We start from the raw sequence: 22,084 nt of genomic DNA, 5'->3' as shown, positions 1-22,084 counted from the left end.
CTTGTAATTACTTCCATTCTGCCATACAAGATTTCCCATCCCACCTTGCCTCTCCTAAAACAAGAAATTACATCTATTCAAGGGGTCCCCTTGATTTTGGATAGGCTCTGTGACTGCTTTGACCAACAAATTACAGCTTTAGCTATGGTCCTTTTGGTCCATAGAAGCCTTTTGGAAGCCAGATGCTATGAGAAGCATGATTACCTAAAACTAAAATGCTACGTGACACCTAGTTTCTCATATGAGGAGGAAGGGAAATGGAATGGAGGGAGAAGTGGGCAAGTAACAAGGAGAAACAAGGTGAGTTAAGAAGCACCTTGGAAGTGGATCTTGTCCAGGACTCCTGCTAACACTACATGGTCAGGAATGAACCACCCAGTCAAGCTCTTCCCACATCCCTGACCTACAGAACCATGAGCAAAATAAAATGGTTATTTTAGTCACTAATGTGTAATCTAGCAATAGAGATCACTCCTCAGGGCTCTTTTCAATCAACATTTAGTCCTACCTTTCCCATCTTAAAAAAAAACAATATTCCCTCCATCTCACACACCTCCAGGTATATATCTTTACTTTCCTACATAGACAAGATTCTTCTAAAAGCTGTCTACAATCACTATCTCCATTTCTTATTTATTTCTCATTCACATCTCATCCAAATCCCACTGTAATCACTCCTGCCCCCACCACTTCTTTTAACAGTCCTTGTTACCATCATCAGTGGCTTCCTTGTTGTTAAACCTAAGAACACTTTTCTGTTCTTACTGGATGTTCCTATAGTACCTGAAATAGCAAGGACTCACTCACACCTTTTGATGCTTCCTCTTTTTATGATACCACTTCTGATTTTCTTCTTCTCTGGCTGTTCTACTTCCATCTCTTGCTGGCTTCTCTTTTCTGTCTATCCTTTAAATGCTGGAGCTCCTCAGGATTATCTATCTTTACCTCTCTTCTCTCTGTATACTACCCTTAGGTGATCTTACTAATTCTCCAAATTTTAGTTACTTGATAAATCACAGGGATTAGTAGCTTCGGAGCCAGAGAGACCTGGGTTCAAACCATAGCTCTGCCATATAGCTTGTGTGGTCTAGGCAAAGATATTAAACTTCTTTGAAACATTAATTTCCTCATCTAGAATAATAATACTAAAAGGATTATGATAACTAAATGATATTACTAAAAGAATTATGATGACCACAATGCTTAGCAAAACATAAATTGTCAATAAAGGATGGCAATTTTTGTTATATATGTGCCGGCAGATCTCAGGTTCATAATCCTAGCCTACATTATTTTGCTAAGCTCTAGAAACTCATATCCAACTACGCTTGAGACCTCTACTTGAATGACCTACATTTCAAATTCAGCATAATCAAGTAGAATGCATCTTCCCAATCAAATCTCATTCAATCCTGGGTATTTTAATGAATGACACTACCTAGATGTAATCATGAGTTGACCTTTCTCTGTTCTTCACTGCCACTTTTGTAATTAATTGCCACATCTTATAATACAATGCCCAATACTGATCTAAGTGCTTTACAAAAATCAATTCTTTTAACATGGGACACACACATATAAGACATAAAGTTTATAAATTATCAATAAGTAGTATAAACAAACATTCAAGGAGGGGAAAATGATGATACACAGGGTTGTCACAAAGGGAAAAGTGGAAATAGACCTGAAAGTCTGATTTAAAAAAAAAAGAGAGAGAGAAGCATTTCAAGTGAGGCCTACAAAGTGAATAAAGACTCCAAACATAGTGTGTGATGGTAAACATACAAGTCTGAACGAAGTAGAGAATTTAAGGCAGGTGTTCTCAAACATTTTGGACACATAATCCTTTTACATTATTCAAATTATTGAGGACCCAAACGTTTTTGGTCATGTGGATTATATCTATCTACATAAGTATTTTTTTTAATTCTCACCCGAGGATATTTTTTTTTCCATTGATTTTTAGAGAGAGTGGAGGGGAGGGTGGGAGACAGAGAGAGAGAGAGAGAAACATCGATGTGAGAGAGACACAACCCAAATAAGATCATTATGTTAACATCAGTAACATTTTATGAAAAATAACCAATTTTTCAAAACCAAAAAAAATTTGTGAGAACAGTGGTACTGTTTTACAATCTTGCAAACCTCTTTAATATCTGGCTTACTAGAAGAACCTGAATTCTAATCTGCTTCTACATTTACTTTGTAGCAATATGTTGTTTGGGTGAAGTATAAGGAAATCTGGCCTCACACAATATGCAGTTGGAAAAAGGAGTATTTTAATAGATGTTTCAGACACTACCCCAAAACTCGACAAATGGTAGTTTCTTAAAGGTTAGCAATATGGAATTGAAACCAATATTGATGAACAGAAATAAACTTTTCATATTCTGAGACTTTACAATCTGTTGGTCTATCTTGAATTTTAAATAAATTTCTTATCATGCATTATTTTGTAACATGATGAAATTGGAAATATTGACTTACTGAATTATGAAAATCCTACAGATGTTGATGAATCTCTTAATACAATAAAAAATCACATTACTAATGTTACCAATTTCATCTGAAAAGTTTCTGAAGTACTGGGAAGCTGTCATGCTTACAGAGGATACAAGCTCAACAAAATTCTAATTTTCACTTTGAAAAGTCAAAATATATCATTGGTAAGATTTACTGAGATTCATTTTCAACAATAAGTAAGAAGATTTAATAAAGTTAATACTTTTTAGTACTTCATCAGTGTGTTTTGTATATCAACTGAGAGTTTGGGTGGTGAAAAATAAAATGACTACTACCAGTCTGATGCTACTGCTTTGATGCCTGCAAACGTGCCAAGTTTCATATCATCAGTATACTAGATAAACGTCAACAGAGTGAAAAGATAATAACACCTTAATAGTAATATGAAAATAGTTTTTACCTTGAAGATTCCCTAAAATGCTTTCAGGGACCACCAGGAAATCATAGACCACACTTTGAACTGCTAATATAGGAAAAAAGGAGAAACAAAGCTTCTAAAAAAACAGCCTTTGAGGCTTCGAATGGCCGAGTTAAAGATCCCATTCTAAAAACATGCACTTGATACCTTTAATGCTCTTTGAATGCTGAGTAATTTTAGAATTATATACTAGACATCACAAATGTTAAGTTGTAAAAATTCTGGATTCTGTTGTTTTCCTCAAATGAGCATTTCTCTGTTTCGTTTTTAATGAGGCAATTACTTTCACTGAAGTTGAACTGTAAACTGTTTATTGGGCAGCAGCTTCTTTCTCAGTTCAGATCTTTTGTCTCTTATTCAGCTGCTTTGAGTCTATTATACCCCAAGATTCAAGTTTCAGTCAGAGATGTGGGAAGACAGAATTTGAACAATCTTTCTCTGGCTCTCTTTCCTTTGCAGTATTCTTCCACTCGTCAGTGGCCAAGGTTTCCTCAGCTTCAGTTTCCCTGGTTAGAAAGTCCTCAAGTTTTCCCATGGTGCTTTCCACCCCATTCTACTATAATTTTCTGCCTACTCCACTTAGCCCTAGGTGAAAGTTTCTTCTCAAAGCTCATAGTTCCCCTCCTCTCCTTAAATAGAGTCTGTCTACTCTTTCTGTCCAGGGATTTCAGGCAGTAGCTTTCTGTATTATATACAGGTTCTATAGCTATCTTTTTCTGCAGGGAATCATATAGTAGGGTCGTACTACACCATTACCAGATACATAGGTCCCCTCAGAAGATTTTTATCTGATAAGTTAGCATAATGAGATAGATCTTCATTATAAAAATACCAGAGGCTTGGTACACGGATTTGTGCACCGGTAGGGTCCCTCGGCCTGGCCTGTGGGGATCAGGCTGAAACTGGCTCTCCAACATCCCCCAAGGGGTCCCAGATTGCAAGAGGGTGGTTCTCGGATAATGCACTCTGGAATCGAGCTCCCTCCTTTCTGGTTCCAGGTGCATCACCCAAGAACCACAGCTGCCAAGTCACCACAGCTTGGCAGCTCCTGCTTTGAGTGGCTGCCCCCTGGTGGTCAGTGTGCATCATAGCTATCAGCTGGTCAGCCAATTGGCCAGTTGCTTAGACTTTTACATATATAAATTTCTTTGGCTATTGTGAGGTAAAGTCTTAAGGTAGCTAGAGATGTGGAGAGAGTAACAGGAAGAATCCACAATAGACCAGGAAAGAGAGACCATTTAGAAAATCAAGTACCTGGTATATTGTTGTTTATAAATATTTTATTTTAAAAATCTGATAACTTTTGGAATTACTGAAATAAGTTTTCCAAATATCACCGTATCATCATCTGATGGCATTATAAACTGCTTAACAGATTTAAGAGAATTAAGCATCTGGAAATCATTTAATCTACAAGTTAGGTATCATTTATACAAAATCACCTCTAATCCTCTAAATTTCCAGAGATCAAGATTTCATTAGATTTTTTCAATAGATTGTTTAGCTTTGTATACTCATATATTACCTGTAAACCTCTCTGAGAATAAAAAGAAACAGAGGTGTGTTTATTCCTCTTCACACTTATTTTGTTCTTGATTATTTCTCAAGATTGTCAAAGCAAAGATGCCAAACCTTTCCCTCATATAATCATTAAAAATACAAAGATGTGACATCAAAATGCAACTAAATTATAGAACAATCACCCTCAAGAAACATGTCGAAGACTAGCTGAACAGAACTCTTATAACTAAGGATATAAAAAAGCCATATGGAATTGACCCCTCAAATCCTATCTATGGACCCAGGATATGGGAGTTAAAAATCAGGAGGGATATCTCAGCTGTGGAGATCCCCATTAAAAAGTGAGGGGTCTCAGCCCCACACTGGGAGCACAACCCAGCGCACCAGTGCTGGGAAGAGAAGTCCCCACAACAGCTGACTGTGAAAATCAACAGGGAATCAGACTAGTGAGACAAAGGGCTGCTGCAGACCCAGCCACCCTCTTAAAGGGCCTGAGCATCACAGACTCACTCACTCATAAGCACTCTCCCTAAGCTCCAAAGACATACAGGGAGAAACTGAATTGTCTGGTTTCAGGGCAAGGCCTGGCGTTTCTCTGAAACTAAAATGCTGGCAGGTGCCACAATGTTTCTTTATTGAGTCCCCCCACACAGCCTGCAGGAGCAGGTGGGCAACCAATCTGAGTCTCCATCAACCTGGCTAACGCCATTCTCACCCCACACTATTAATTATCTGAGACCCCACCACACCCAATTCATGTTCCAGCCCAAATTTCTTTCAGAGGCTAATCCACACAAGCAGCCAGCCTGGGCCCATGCTGCAGACTTTCTTAACATCTCTCAAAGGTCCACACACCCCCAAACAAGCCGTGGATGGCCCCTGCATGCCCTGTACCCCTTGATAAGTGGCCCAAATCCAAGTACTAATGGCAGGAGGCCTCAGTTCACAGCATACCCACTCTCAGGCACCTCCAAGCCCAGCCCTGGGATGGACAAAGGCAGCAGCTGACCTTGCCCTGCACAGGAGCCCCTCCCTAGAGGTCCCATGTAGCACAGTGCCTGGCTTCAGACCACACTAACACACCACCAAATTAGAATCACAAATGACACATCCAAAGGATAAACTCAGCAGGTACCAGAGTCCTGCTAAACTTAATCTCACTCCTTGGGGGCAGCCCCCACACAACAGTTGATCTGCTGTAGTGACAGCCAGTCCTCACAACCAGTCAGCCTGAGGGTTGATCCCATCCATTTACATGCCAAAAAAAAAATCAAGGATAGCACACATAACCCACATGAGGGACACCCCTGGAGCACCCAGTTCAGGTCAACAGGGAGACTGTGCAACTGGCCTATACAGGACACCTACTATATAAAAAGGCCATCCTATGAAAACTGGTAGCCATATAGGTTCTGCTTAATACACAGAAACAAACAGAGAGGCAGTCAAAATGAGGAGACAAAAAACATGATCCAAATGGAAAAAAAAACAAGACAGAACTAAAATAAATAAATAAATAAATAAAATGGCAGCAAGCAATTTACCATATGCAGTGTTGAAAACACTGGTTATAAGGATGGCTCAGTAAACTTAGAGGAAGAATACGTGACCTCAATGAGAACTTACACAAGACAGAAAACATAAAAAAGGACAGTGAAACCATAAAAATCAACTAGCCAGAAATAAAAAATACAATAGCTGAAATTAAAAAGTACATTAGATGGAATATCAGGCAGATTAAATGAAGCAGAGTATGGAATCAGTGATTTGGAAGACAAGGTAGTAGAAAACACCCAATCAAAATAGCAAAAAGAAAAAGAATTTTTTAAAATGAGGATAGTATAAGGGACCTCTAGGACAACATCAAACATAACAACATTTGCATCACAGGGGTGCCATAAGGAGAAGAGAGAGAGTAAGTGGTTGAAAACCTATTTGAAAGAATAATGACTAAAAACTTCCCTAACATGGTGAAGAAAATAAGAAATAGACATACAAGTCTGCTAAGCACAGAGAGTCCCAAACAAGATGATCCCAAAGAGGCCCACACCAGAACAAATCATAATTAAAATACCAAAGGTTAAAGACAAAATCTTAAAAGTAGTAAGAGAAAAGCAGTTAGTTACCTACAAGGGAGCTTCCTTAAGACTGTCAGCTGAGGCGAAGACAAAATGGTAGTGGAATAGACGGACGAGTCCCGAGCCTTGTCCCGAAGCAGATAGAATGAGCAACTAAATCAAATAACATCCACCCTGAATTGGCAAAGTAGACACAGCTAGTGAGACAACTCACAGCTGGGAAGGGCAAAGGACGCCTGGAGAATGGTAAAATCAGGGATCTGGGCTGGAGAGAACTGCGAGACCTCCAAGCCCAGAGGGTCAGGAGGAAACCGCAAGGCAATGCGGCCAAGTCCCTTGGGACAGGCACAGCATCTGATTATGGAAAGGTCCGCAGGACTGCAGGCAGCAGGGGATTCTAGATCTGGATCCACAGCCATGAAAGACTGAGCAAAGAGGGGGAACCCTGGACGGCTGCCCAGGCTGCGCCAAGCCAAGGGGAGAGGGGCTCGCAGTGGCACAGCTCTTTCCCCTTTTTTGGTCTTTGCTTTTGTTCACTGAACCTAGTTCATAGGACCTTTCAAATACAGACACTCACCTGTGCCTGAGGTACAGGTGGAGGTGCAGACCTGTGGAGTCTGAGGAGAGGCTGAGGAGAGGAGAGGGTCAGGGAGAGGTGGCCATGAGTCTGGCGTTGAGTTATACCTGACATGCTGGACCTAAGCAGCCATTTTCTCCTGAAGAGATAGCCCCTCCCTGCATTCTGCAGGCAACCAATACAGCCACACCCAGACTACACCCTGAGTGTTACAAAGGACAAAAAAATATATATCTGAATAGTCCCCGAGAGTCCACAGGGACTGGTCTAAAGGGAGGCCTTCAGTCCCAGCAACACGAAACTGAGAAGCCACAGACAGTACAGCTGAGTGGGATCTTAAACTAGCCAAAAGGAGCAACACTTCACGTTTTCATTTTTTTAATTTTATTATTATTTTGTTATCTCTTTCTTTTTTATTTTCATTTTATAGTTTGTTTCTTTATTTTCTACTTCTTTTTTTAATTTTTAATATATTTCATTGATTTTTTTACAGAGAGGGATAGAGAGTTAGAAACATCAATGAGAGAGAAACATCGATCAGCTGCCGCCTGCACACCCCTCACTGGGGATGTGCCTGCAACCAAGGTACATGCCCTTGACTGGAATCGAACCTGGGACCTTCCAGTCTGCAGGACAATGCTCTATCCACTGAGCCAAACCAGTCAGGCTATTTTCTATTTCTCTTTGTATTATTTTTTCACCATTCTAATTTTGTTTTATTTTATCCTATTTTTTAATTAAATTTTTTTGACTTTTTATTTTTTTTCTCCGCTTTCTCTTTCTTCTATCCACTCATTCTCTTTCTACTTCCTCTATACTGAACTGAGGTTCTCCTCATATTCATCTAATTCCTTAACCTTACTTTCTGTATATAAGATTCTGCCCCTACCCTCTTTACTGGGTATTTGGTGTTTGTTTCTATGTTTTGGTTTATCTGTTAGTTCTCTGGTGTTTTCTCCCCATATCTATATATATATATATATTTCCTTTTTCTTCCCTTTGTTTTCTCGTATACCATTTTTCTCTCTCTTTGATATCATTTCTGCTCTTTTTTCTCCCCTAATTCTCTTTTCTCTGGTGGTTGCTTATATTGGGTTATTGGTGTCATGAGTACATTTGTGTTTTGTTCCCTTTGTGTTATATCTTGTCGAGGTGAATTTTATCCTGTTTGGCCAATGTGGTAGAGAACAAGACACATAACCAGACACCCAGAAAGGAGACTCCATCCACGAACAGGTCAATAACACTCCAGAGGCAGGAAGAAGGCGGCAGTGAGGGAGATAGCGTGAGTGAGGGACTAAAAGAGGAGTGTGTGGTTGTGTGGGGTGTGTTAGTGTGTGTATGTGTGTGTATGTGAGGTACAGTTAGATCCCACAGGACCTTCGGGAGCAGGCTGACCAGGCTCGCTTAAGCAGGCAGTTTCTGCTACCATTGCAAACAGTCCTGGAGAGACAGGCTCTTCTGCAGAGACCGTGTCTTTTTGAAGGGGAGAGCTGTTGTGACAGAAAGCCCAGCCTTACCTCCACCCACAGGGCCCCAGATAACACCCGGGACTCTACAGCCACCCCGACAGGGACCTGCTTCTTTGGCTGTGGTCCCACGGTCACAGAGACTCCAGCCACCCCAGCACGGGCTCCCGTGATTTCCGAACTGTGCTCCCCTCTGGTTGGCCCAACGCTTTAGCCTAGGGTACCGCAACCACGGGAGCAGCAGCCACGTGAGCAACCTGCCCCCGTCTGAGGAGCAGCAGCTGGGCAAACAGCGTACCCCCACCAGTCATAGGAGGAACACTGCTGTGAGCAGTGCCCAGCAACTGTGGAACAGCCGCTGCCACAACTTCCCGAGGAGCAGCTGCCGCTGATGAGCTCCTGCCACCCAAGGAGCAGCCCCTCCACGACTTGACACCTACATCCTTCAGTGAGAGCAAAAATGGGGAGACAAAGAAATCTCCAAAGGAAAGAAAAGGAAGATATCCAGAAAAGAATGTAGGTGAAATGGAGGCATGCAATATGTCAGAAAAAGAATTCAGAATAAGAGTCATACAGTTCATAAACCGAATGGATGAAAAAATTCAACAACTTATGTAAGAGTCAAGAAGAAATAAAGAGTGATATAGCGGCAATAAAAAACCCCGTGAAAAGTTTCAACAGTAGACTAGGAGAAGCAGAGGACCGAATTAGCGAATTAGAAGACAGGGAAGCAAAACATGCCGAAAATGAACTGCAATTGGAGAAAAAATTAAAGGACAGGAGAGCATAAGGGAGCTTTGGGACAACATGAAACAAAGCAATATATGAATAATAGGGGTACCAGGATAACAGGAAGAGGAACAAGGGTTAGAAAACTTATTTGAAGAAATAATATCAGAAAACTTCCCTGATGTGGGGAACAAAAAAGTCACACAAGCACAGAGACTCCCAAATAAGATGAACCCAAAAAGATCAAAACCAAGACACATTGTAATTATGAAGGCAAATGTTCAAGACAAAGAGAAAATCTTAAAGGCTGCAAGAGAGAGACAGAAAGTTACGTACAAGGGATCTCGCATTAGATCATCAAATGATTTCTCAACAGAAACACATCAGGCCAGAAAAGAAAGAAGGAAGTTTACAAAGTGATGCAAAGCCAGGGACTGAATCCAAGATACTCTATACAGCAAGGATATCATTCAAAATTGACAGGGAAATAAGGAGCTCCACAGAAAAAAAAAAAGGCTAAGGGAGTTTATCACTACCAAGCCAGCAAAGCAAGAAATGCTAAAGAAACTGGTGTAAAAAGAGGAAATAAAATGGGGAAGGAACACAGGCACAAAAAATGAAAATGGCTACAAACAACTACCTACCAATAAAAACTTTAAACATAAATGGATTAAATGCTTCAATCAAAAGACATCAAGTGGCTGAATGGATAAAAAAAAAAACATGATCCATATATATGCTGTCTATAAAAGACCCATCTCAGAACAAGGGAATCACATGGACTGAAAGTGAAAGGATGGAAAAATATCTTTCAGGAAAATGGAAATGAAAAAAAAGGTGGGGTAGCAATACTTCTATCTGACAAAATAGACCTCAAAGTGAAGGCCATACCAAGAGATAAGGAAGGCCATTTCATGAGACTAAAGAGTTCAATACAACAAGAAGATATAAACCTGGTAAACATATATGCACCCAATGCAAGAGCACACAAATAAATAAAAAAAAACTCCTGGAAGATATCAAGGTAGACATTGACAGCAATATGATCATAGTAGGGGACTTTAATACCCCACTGACATCACTGGATAATTCCTCTAGACAAAAAGTCAGCAAAGAAACAGCAATCCTAAATGACTCACTAGATCAGATGGCCTTAATAGACATCTTCAGAACATTTCACCCCAAAGCCACAGAATATACGTTCTTCTCAAGTGCACATGGGACATTTTCAAAGATAGACCACACATTGGGTTGCAAACAAAGTCTCCCCAAATTCAAGAAGATTGAAATCATACCAAGTATCTTCTCAGACCACAATGGCATAATATTAGAAATAAACTACAATAAAAACAACCCAAAATACTCAAACACTTGGAAGCTGAATAGCATGTTATTCAATATTGATTGGGTTACCAATGAGATCAAAGAAGAAATTAAAAACATCCTGGAAACTAATGACAATGAAAACACAACAATCCAAAACCTATGGGACACAATGAAAGCAGCCCTGAGAGGGAAGTTTATAGTTCTACAGGCCTATTTCAAAAAACAAGAAAAAATGGTAGTAAATCATCTAACTCTACATCTCAAAGAATTAGAAAGAGAGCAACAAGAAAACCCCAGAGTGAGCAGAAGGAAGGAGATAATAAAGATTAGAGCAGAAATAAATGACATAGAGACCAAAAAAAAACAATACATAAAATCAATGAAACCAAGAGCTGATTCTTTGAAAGGATAAACAAAATTGATGAACCTCTAGCCAGGCTCACCAAGAATCAAAGAGAGAGGACCAAATAAACTAAATCAGAAATGATAGAGGTGAAATAACAACAGACCTCACAGAAATACAAATGATTGTTAAAAAATACTATGGAAAACTCTACTCCAACAAACTAGACAACCTGGAGGAAATGGACATATTCCTAGAAAAATACAATCTTCCAAAACTCAATCAGGAAGAATCTAAAAATCTCAATAAGCCAATAACTATGGAGGAAAATGAAGCAGTCATCAAAAAGCTTCCAGCAAACAAAAGCCTGGAGCCAAACGGCGTCACAAGGGAGTTTTACCAAACATTCAAAGAAGAACTAAAACCTATCCTACTTACTATTCCAAAAAATTCAAGAGGAAGGAACACTTCCTAGCTCATTCTATGAAGCCACCATCACCCTCATACCAAAACCAGATAAAGAAAACACAATGAAAGAGAATTATAGGCCAATATCCCTCATGAACATAGATGCCAAAATCCTCAACAAATTTTTAGCAAATCAGATACAGCATTACATCAGAAAGGTCATACACCATAACCAAGTAGGATTTATCCTGGGGTTGCAAGGATGGTACAGTCTCCACAAATCAATAAACGTGATACATCACATAAACAAATTGAGAGATAAAAATCACATAGTCATATCAATTAATGCAGAAAAAGCATTTGACAATATTCAACACCATTTCTTGATAAAAACCCTCAGCAAAATGGGAAAAGAGGGATCATACCTAAACATAATAAAAGCCTTATATGACAAATCTACAGCCAACATCATACTCAATGGGCAAAAACTAAAACCGTTTCACCTAAGAACGGGAAAGAGACAGGGATGCCCACTTTCACCACTCCTGTTCGACATAGTACTGGAAGTGCTAGCCATAGCAATTAGACAAGAAGAAGAAAAAAAGGTATCCAAATTGGAAAAGAAGAGGTAAAACTGTCATTATTTGCAAATGACATGATATTATACATAGAAAACCCATAAAGACTCGATCAAAAATTTGTTAGACTTAATAAATGAATATGGCAATGTAGCAGGATACAAAATTAACACCAAGAAATCTATGGCATTTTTATACACCAATAGTGAACTTCCAGAAAGAGAGATTTAAAAAACAATCCCATTTACCATCGCACCAAAATAATTAAGATACCTATGAATAAACTTAACTAAGGAGGTAAAAGACCTATACTAGGAAAACTACAGGATACTAAAAAAAGAGAGAGGAAGACATAAACAGATGGAAGAACATATGTGTTCATGGACTGGTAGAATCAACATCATTAAAATGTCCATACTACCCAAAGCAAGCTATAGATTCAATGCACCCCCCATTAAAATACCAATAGTGTATTTCACAGACCTAGAACGAACTCTCCAAAAATTCCCCCAGTAGCTACAACAATCCTGAGAAGGAAGAACAAAGTAGGAGGGATCTCAATACCAGATGTCAAGCTGTATTACAAAGACACGGTTCTTAAAACTGCCTGGTACTGGCACAAGAACAGACATATAGACCAATGAAATAGAACAGAGAACCCAGAAATTGACCCAAACCACTATGCTCAATTAATACTTGACAAAGGAGGCAAGAGCATACAATGGATTCAAGACAGTCTCAATATATGGTGTTGGGAAAATTGGACAGATACATGCAAAAAAAATGAAACTAGACCACCAACTTATACCATACACAAAAATAAACTCAAAATTGATAAAGGACTTAAATGTAAGATGGAAAACGATAAAAATATTAGGAGAATCCACAGGCAGCAAAATCTCAGACATATGCCGAAGCAATATCTTCACCGATACAGCTCCTAGGGCAATGGAAACTAAAGAGAAAATAAACAAATGGGACTACATCAAAATAAAAAGCTTCTGCACAGCAAAAGAAACCATCAACAAAATAACAAGAGAGCCCACTGCATGAGAGAACATATTTGCCAACGTTATCACTGATAACGGTTTAATCTCCAACATCTACAGGGAACTCATACAACTTAATAAAAGGAAGATAAACATCCCAATAAACAAATGGTCCTAAATAGATACTTTCCGAAAGAGGACATAAGGAAGGCCAAGAGACATATGAAAACATGCTCAAAGTCACTAATCATCTGAGAGATGCAAATCAAAAGGACATTGTGGTGCCATTTCACACCTGTCAGACTGGCTATCATCAACAAATGACAAGTGCTGGCAAGGATGCGGAGAAAAAGGAACCCTCCTGCACTGCTGGTGGGAATGCAGACTGCTGCAGCCACTGAAGAGAACAGTATGGAGTTTCCTCAAAAAACTAAAAATGGAACTCCCATTTGACCCAGTGATCCCACTTCTAGGAATATATCCCAATAAACTAGAAACACCAATCAGAAAGAATAAATGCACCCCTATGTTCATAGCAGCACAATTTACCATAGCTAAGATTCGGAAACAGCCTAAGCGCCCATCAGCAGATGAGTGGGTTAAAAAACTTTGGTACATCTACACAATGGAATACTATGCTGCTGTAAAAAAGAAGGAATTCTTACCATTTGCAACAGCATGGATGGAACTGGAGAGCATTATGCTAAGCGAAATAAGTCAGTCAGAGAAAGATAAATATCACATGCTCTCACTCATTTGTGGAATATAATGAACAACATAAAGTGATAAACAAAAACAGATCCAGAGACAGAGAAGCATTTATCAGACCGCCAGACCTCAGAGGGAAGGTACGGGAGGGGGAAGGTAAGGGGAAGAGATCAACCAAAGGACTTGTATGCCTGCATATAAGCCTAACCAATGGACACAGACACCAGGGGGCTGAGGGCATGAGTGGGGGTTTGGGGGGGGGGGGCAGTAGGGGGATAAGGACACATATGTAATACCTTAATCAATAAAGAAAAATATAAAATAAAATAAATAAAAAGACTGTCAGCTGATTTCCCAAAAAAAACTTTGCAGGCCAGAAGAGACTGGCAAAATTATTCAAAGTAACGTAAAGCAAGGACCTACAACCAAGATTACTCTCACTATCTGTCATATAGAATCACAGGAGAGATAAAGATCTTCCCAGACAAGAGAAAGCTGGAGGAGTTCATCACCACCAGACTGGTATTACAAGAAATGTTAAAGGGACCTCTTTAAGAAGGAAAAAAATAATAATAAATATGAATTAGAAAATATCACAAAAAAACACTTCTCATTGACAAAGGCAAACACATAATAAAAGCAATGCATTAACCAACAAGAAAGCTAATACAAAGATTAAAAAAACAAAGTAGGAAGACTATGTGTAACTACAATAGTAAATTAAGGGAAACACACAAAAATACAGAGAAAATAAGTAAAAAATAATTTCAAAGACATAAAATGGTAGTTATTTCAGACTGTGTTCAAACTTAAGCACATCAACTTAATATAGACTATCAACATAACTTGATATATATGGAGCACCTGGTAATTAAAAACCCAAAATCTACAAGAGAGATACAAGAAATAAAGAGAAAGGAATACAAACACAACACTACAGAAAGCCACCAACATACAACAAAAGTGAGCAAGAGAATAAGAAATGAATACAGAAGAGTTAAAAATCAATCAGAAAACAACTAATAAAATGGCAATAACTACATACTATTAATAATTACTTTAAATGTAAATGGATTAAATGCTCCAATCAAAAGACCAATGGATAAAGATATGGTACATATAATGCAATGGAATATTAGTCATAAAAAAGAATGAAATCTTACTATTTGTGACAACATGGATGGATCTGAGGGCATTACGGTAAGTGAAATAAATCAGAGAGAGAAAGACAAATTCCACTTTTATGTGGAATCTGAAGAACCAAATAAACAAACAAACAAAACAGAAACAGACTCACAGATACAGAGAACAAACTGATGGTTTCCAGATGGAAGGGGCTTAGGAGGCTGGGTGAAAAAGTGAAGGGATTAAGAAGTACAAAATGGTAGTTACAAAATGCATGTAAAGTATATGGCATGTAAAGTACAGCATAGGGAATATAATCAATAATATTGTAATAACTATATATAGTATAATATAGGTACTAGACTAATTGAGGGGATCACTTTGTAAATTATATAAATGTCTGTACACCGAAAACTAATATAACACTGAATGTCAACTGTAATTGAAAAATAAAAAAAAATAAATATCAAGTAATAAAAATTACAAATATGTTCTTCCATTAAATTATTGGGAGCAAGGCAAGTAGTACCTCACTTAATGTTCCCCTACATACATTTAAATATGTTATTATTAATCTATAGTTTAATGAGTAATTCTTGTGATATAGAATCAAAGACTAGGGAAATTTGCTCTGATTCTAAGATCTAGGCATTGGTAACATGGAGTGTTCAAGCATGTCACTTTTTCTCCAAAAAATAAAGGAATATTGTTTAGAATCCTGGGACACTGTAAAATGTACTAATAGGGTTGAGCACAAGCAATTTTTTATTGTTATTAATCCTCACCTGAGGATATTTTTCCATTGATTTTTAGAGAGAGTGGAAGGGAAGGGAAGAGACAGAGAGAGAGGAGCATCAATGTGAGAAAAACACATCGACTGGTTGCCTCCTGCACGTGCCCCTACCAGGGCCAGGGATTGAGCCTGCAACCCAGGTATATGCCTTTAACCAAACTCGAACCCAGGACCCTTCAATCCATGGGGCCGAACATTCTATCCACTGAGCAAAACTGGCTAGGGCAGCACAAGCAATTTTTAAACAGTAAATATCTACTATTTCCTCCACAATTTTCAAAATCCACGTCTTTTTTGTATCCTTACAATGTTTATCCCAATGCAAGGCATATAGCAGATATGCACTGATGTAATTAAAAGTAATTCTCTAAAAGAAATGAGAATAGTCACTTTGAGATGATATAGTAAATGTGTTGATTTCAGTTTCTACAAGGAGATGGCATATCAGCCTGTGAAAAGCACTCTCTATTTTATTTATTTTTGCTACTTTTATTTTCTCAGATTCTGAATTTTCTCCTAACTGTTCCTTTTCTTATAAAGTGAAAGCTCCTCTGTCAGGAGTTACTAAATTTAATGGATAGCAATATAACATCTTTTTATCAACTTGCCCTCCTCACCTCCTTTTCTATATCCACTGTCTGTATGGTAATACTATAAGCAAACACTAAGAAAGGAGTTATCTCTTAGCCATTAAGTTTTTAAAATGTCAAAAAATTAAAATTAAGGTTACATGTACAGATTAGGATTCTAATGTAACTAAAGTCTTAATTTTTTCATTGTACTTTCTATATGCTGGTATAAATAAAAATATATATATACTAGCATGCAACACAGTTTCAAAAAAACAATTCTATATTAATCTATAAATCTGACGTTTCACAAAGTTTTACTCAACTATGCAGATTTAAAGAACATAATAGAAGAACTTCAAGTATTTTACTACTACTACATTAAAAATGCCACAAAACCTTAATAGTTTATATTATAAATAGAATACATAGAGAATATGATTTGTGCCTTATCTATAATGCTATAAAAACAGTAATGATGACTTAAGAATAGTGTAGATTTTATAACTATTTTTAACAATAGAAAAAATTCAACTAAATTGAATTAAAAAACTACTTTTAAATCATCTAAATAGGATAATCTAAAAATTTTTATCATTTTGTTGAAATTTAAGAGCAGATGTTTAAATTTTCAAACATGACACCTCTGTTTTAAATAAATTGCTTCCATACTTTAAAGAATTCAGCTTTGTTTTAAAGTGCCATGCTTTAAAAAAAGCTTTTCCTAAATAAATCAATATATCTGATGGTCAAAGGAGTTCAAATAAAAGAAAACTCAATTCTAATATTCCACTTGATTCTTGGGCTATACACTGAAATCACATTATTCATTAAATTGTATATTTGCTCTTGAGATAAAGTTTAATTAATATCTCTAAGAGATATGCCAAATTCACATAAATATCTTTATTTTAGCTAGTTACTTACTGAGAGCCATGCAAGGGATTCCATGATTCGATGTTCACATCGCTCTAAATGTTTTATCATTTCTCTGGTCAAGTTGGCTTCTTCTTTGATAAAACTTTCAATCACTTTGTAAAAATCAAAAGCTTTTAAATTAAGTACATTCAGAATCCATGGGAAGGACAAATCTGTTCCAGTATCAAGATTCTGAGATGTACTTCCTAAAAATGAAAGAAAAAAATGTAACTTAGGTATGAAATGTTAAGCCTTAAACTACTTACTTTTAGGCTGGAAGGTTTTATCAAACAAAAAATTAAAAAACACTATAAAAGGCTAAATAAAAAATTTTATTTAGAACATAATTTTTATTTTGGAGCCCAAAGACTCCCAGGGTATAGTTTTTGAAATTTTGAGTATATGTGCATATATGATGTTCCTAGCTTATATCAAATTTTCAAAGGTTTAAGTGTCCCAAACTTATATCAGGGACAGGTTTAATATCTAATCTAGCAATGCATTAACATACCCATTTTAACTGTCTCATTAATACTTGGTTGGGGGAAAGAAAGGATTCTTTAAGATTTTGCTAATTGCTTAGAAAATGTTATTTCTTTTAAATGTGCATTTCTTGGTTATTAATGAGGATTCACAGTTTTCCATATTTGTTTACAAATTTAAGTTTCTCTTTTATTGTGTACTTGTTTCCTTAGATGAATCTTTTGTTTTTGCGAAGGAAGTATTTTTTAACATTTACAACCTTATCTGCAAAATAATACAGGTTTAAAATTATATATTTTTTAAAAAACACTATCAGTGGCCTCTTTCTTTCTGATTATCTGGTGGATTCTAGCTCCAACCTTTGGTTACATGGTCATAGTATCTATAGCAGTGCTTCCTATCAGTGGATGCAGCTCCTTAGTACTCTTAGCATTTTACAATCTCATAAGTATTTGAAGGGATTTCAATAGGTACATTTCCTAGATTCAGAATAGCCCAAAATAGGAGCCCACTGAAATACCATTCCCAATATGACCTGAAATAATTCAGAATATAAGCCAACTAAATAAATGGCTTACTGTGACCAATTACATTCTTCAGTCTATACTGATTTAAAATATGCATTTCTTCACCTTAACGACATCCATCTCCCCCCCCCCAAAAACACACCACACTTTCAATAAGTTTTTTTAACTTTAAATTAAACTAAAATGTTTATTTACTAAAATTTAACTTACTGCTATATGTAGCCATTACAACTTCAAGAGCGCATGCCAACAAAGACATATGAAAGATGTTGTCATTCAGAAGGTTGCTAAAAGAAAAAAATAAAGTGATTTTAAAAAACACTTACTTCTATTTAAAAAAAATTTTTTTTACTAAAGCTAAAAAATTTTACCTAAAATTTTGGATGGATAATCGTTCTTCTTCCTAAAACACATAAAAAAAAGTATTATGCTAAGCAAAACAAGCCAGTCAGAGAAAGACAAGTATCACATGATCTCACTTATATGTGGAATCTAATGAACAAAATAAACTGACAAACAAAATAGATCCAGAGACATGGAAGCATGCAACAGACTGAGGAATCTAAAGGAGGCAGGGACATGGGATGAGATTAACTACAGAACTTATATAAATACTAGTCCCGGTGCACGAATTCATGCACCAGTGGTCTCCCTCGGCCTGACCTGTGGGATTGGGCCGAAACCAGCTCTCAGACCTCCTCCCAAGGGGTCCTCGATTGTGAGAGGGTGCAGGGCAGGCTGAGGGACCCCACCGGTGCACAATCGGGGCTGGAGAGGGACACGGGAGGTTGGCCAGGGTGTGTCGGGCCCATCTCACTCAGTCCCAATCAGCCAGACCCCAGCAGCAAGCTCACCTACCAGTAGGAGAGACTACCCCTGGTGGTCAGTGCACATCATAGTGACTGGTTGACAGGCCGACTGGCCCCTGGTGGTCAGTGCATACCAGAATGAGTGGTTGAGCGGCCTTAACATATCATTAGCATATTACGCTTTGATTGGTTGAACGAACAACTGGACACTTAGCATATTAGGCTTTTATTATATAGGATATGCATAACCCATGGACACATACAATAGTGTGGTAAAGGCCTGGGGAGGGGGCAGGAGCTGGGTGGAGTGGGGGTCAACAGTGGGGGGAAAGGGGATATCTGTAATACAGTGGTTCTCAACCTTCTGGCCCTTTAAATACAGTTCCTCATGTTGTGCCCCAACCATAAAATTATTTTCGTTGCTACTTCATAACTTTAATGTTGCTACTGTTATGAATCGTAATGTAAATATCTGATATGCAGGATGGTCTTAGGCGACCCTTGTGAAAGGGTCGTTCGACCGACCGTCAAAGGGGTCACGACCCACAGGTTGAGAACCGCTGCTGTAATACTTTCAACAAAAATAAATTTTAAAAAAATGTTTAACTGAAACTGTTTTTACGTTGACATTGAAATTTTTTTCTATTATTTTCTTTTTAACTTACTGATTTAAGCATGGATTCCATTACTCGGTAATACAACCGAACTCCAAGTTTGTATCGCTATAAATAAAGAAAAATAATTATATCTCACTACTTTAGAAAATTACAACAATTATTAATCTTTTTAAAATTTTTCTTGAAACACATTTCTGAACCTTCTTAGGAATATGACTACCAAGAGATTAGGAAAGGTAGCTTGTCTAAAACTCAACACTTAAATATAAATGATAGCTAACATTCCCAATAAATTATCAAGAGGGAGGTCTGTGTTTTCATTCATACCACTTCAGTCTATATCATTCAACAGATTATATATATAAAATGTTATGTGCCTAGTACTATTTTTACATACTAATGTAATACTTTTTGTGACCTAGACCATGTATTTTCAAGATAGCTGTCCAGGATGACAAAATAGACTCTGTCCATAAAATTGGCAAAGGCAAAAATCAAATTTCACTGATCTTATCAGCAAAAAATTTTAACCTAAAAACTAGTTCCCATTAGCTCAAAGAATAATCAAATTTGAGAGATACACACTCACACACAAGCCATATTGCTTCATTTCAAATTATGAGCATAAATTTCATATACAAACAAAAGAACTTTGCAGGTAGGAGAGTGTAAAGGGGGGATAAATGGTAATGGAAGGAGACTTGACTTGGGTGGTGAACACACAATATACAGATGATGTATTATAGAATTATCCCCTGAAACCTATATCATTTTATTAAACAACTAGGGGCCCAGCGCGCAAAATCACGTGAGACCCAGACCCGGTGTGTCGTGCGATGCAGCGTCAAGTCACCTCCTGGTGACCAGTCTTGGTTTGTTAAGGCGTTATGAACACTGGGGTTTTTATTATGTAGATGTCATCCCCAATAAATTCAATTAAATATTAAATATAATTGTTTAAAATACTCATGGCATCGAAATATAAACTCGCTACACTGAAATAAATGTGTATAGTAGAATACAGTCTTCATATATATCTTTATGTATTACCTCATTAATGTCACAATGAAGCACAGTAAATAAACAACCTGATTTTCAGTCCAGCCAGTGTAACTCAGTGGTTGAGCATCGACCTATGAACCAGGAGGTCACAGTTTGAATCCCGGTCAGGGCACATGCCCAGGTTGCAGGCTTAATTCCCAGTATGGGATGTGCAGGAGGCAGCCGATCAATGAGTCTCTCTCATCATTGATGTTTCTATCTCTCTCTCCCTCTCCCTTCCTCTCTAAAATTAATAAAAAATATTTTTTATAAAACAACAAAAAACACACCTGATTTTCAGAGAAGTTAAGTGACTGATTATAATGGTAGAACCAGATGGTTCTGATCCAGAGCCCATACTCTTATCCAACATATTAGTTTTAAATTTTCTGAAATAATAATAGTATTAAAAATATTACTGATAAATGGCAAGTACAATATAATCCCATCCCATATAAGTATATGCATACAGAACTATTCCTAAATGTAGAAGTCAAAGCATGTGCAATAGTATTTAATAGTATCAAAGATTTTTAAAAAACCTTTTTCTTCCTTGATTTTTTTAAAATATCTATACTTTTTCTAAAATTTTCTGCATGTTTACTTTTGTTTTTTATAGGAGTAAAGGGTATTTTCCCATAAAGTTTTCCATAATAGCAGCATAGATGAGCAGCGGAGATATAGTATGTGTCAGTATTTTATACTATTGGACAAATACCATAATAATACTTATACAGTTTGAACAGATGTTGCATTTGAAATAGAACAACAGTAATCAATATTATAGTTACCTGTGATCCAATTTCTATACATCCCTGTCCCACAGCTTTAGCAAACTTCTCTTTAAATATGTATCCAATATCCTGTACTCTTTTCAGGATACTTTCCATTGGATTCACTGTGCAGTTCTTAAGAAGAAAAACAGAAATATTGAGAATACTTTTTAATCAAAATTAACATATTGTCTATACTTCACTAGCAATTAGGGAAATACAAATTAAAATTACAATGAGATACCACCTCACACCTATTAGAATGGCTATTATCAATAAGACAAGTAATAACAAGTGTTGGAGAGATTCACTGCTGGTGGGAATCACTATGGAAAAGTGTATGGAGGTTCCCAAAAATTAAGAATAGAGTTACCATATGACCCAGAAACCCCTTGTCTGGGTAGCTACCCGAAAAATTTGAATACATTTATTCACAAAGATATATGTACCCCTATGGTGATTGCAGCATTATTCATAGTGGCCAAGACATGAAAACAACCAGTGTCCTTCGATAGATGATTGGATAAAGAAGGTGTGGTACATATATACAATGGAATACTACTCAGCCATGAGAAAAAATGAAATACTGCCATTTGTGACAACACGGGTGGATCTTGGGAATATCACGCTAAGGGAAATAAGTCAGAAAGAAAAAGTTAAGAATAATGTGATTTCATCCATATGAGGGATATAAAACTGAAAATAACACATGAAAAAACAAGATAAACAAACAAGCAAAAAGTTATAGTCAAAGACAACAGT

At 37.2% G+C, this 22,084-nt stretch overlaps 1 protein-coding gene across 5 annotated transcripts in view; it reads right to left on the bottom strand.

Annotated features, from left to right (window-relative positions):
* RB1 (RB transcriptional corepressor 1) overlaps window positions 1-22,084 on the bottom strand; it is a 203,191-nt gene that overhangs the window by 71,448 nt on the left and 109,659 nt on the right. For all 5 annotated transcript variants that reach the window (XM_070409052.1, XM_070409054.1, XM_070409049.1 and 2 more), the window contains 5 exons: window positions 21,341-21,457; window positions 19,557-19,613; window positions 18,454-18,485; window positions 18,293-18,369; window positions 17,082-17,278 (listed from right to left, as the gene is read on the bottom strand). In XM_070409052.1, coding sequence (XP_070265153.1) covers window positions 17,082-17,278; window positions 18,293-18,369; window positions 18,454-18,485; window positions 19,557-19,613; window positions 21,341-21,457 — 480 coding nt within the window. The remainder of the gene's footprint in view (window positions 1-17,081; window positions 17,279-18,292; window positions 18,370-18,453; window positions 18,486-19,556; window positions 19,614-21,340; window positions 21,458-22,084) is intronic.

This window comes from Myotis yumanensis, unplaced genomic scaffold (assembly GCF_028538775.1).
Source record: "Myotis yumanensis isolate MYYU_CA2020_CCGP unplaced genomic scaffold, mMyoYum1.0.hap1 SCAF_3, whole genome shotgun sequence".
In the NCBI taxonomy this organism is placed as follows: Eukaryota; Metazoa; Chordata; class Mammalia; order Chiroptera; family Vespertilionidae; genus Myotis; species Myotis yumanensis.
The sequence above is the reverse complement of the archived record's forward strand: the minus strand, read 5'-3'. Positions and strand labels throughout refer to the sequence as shown.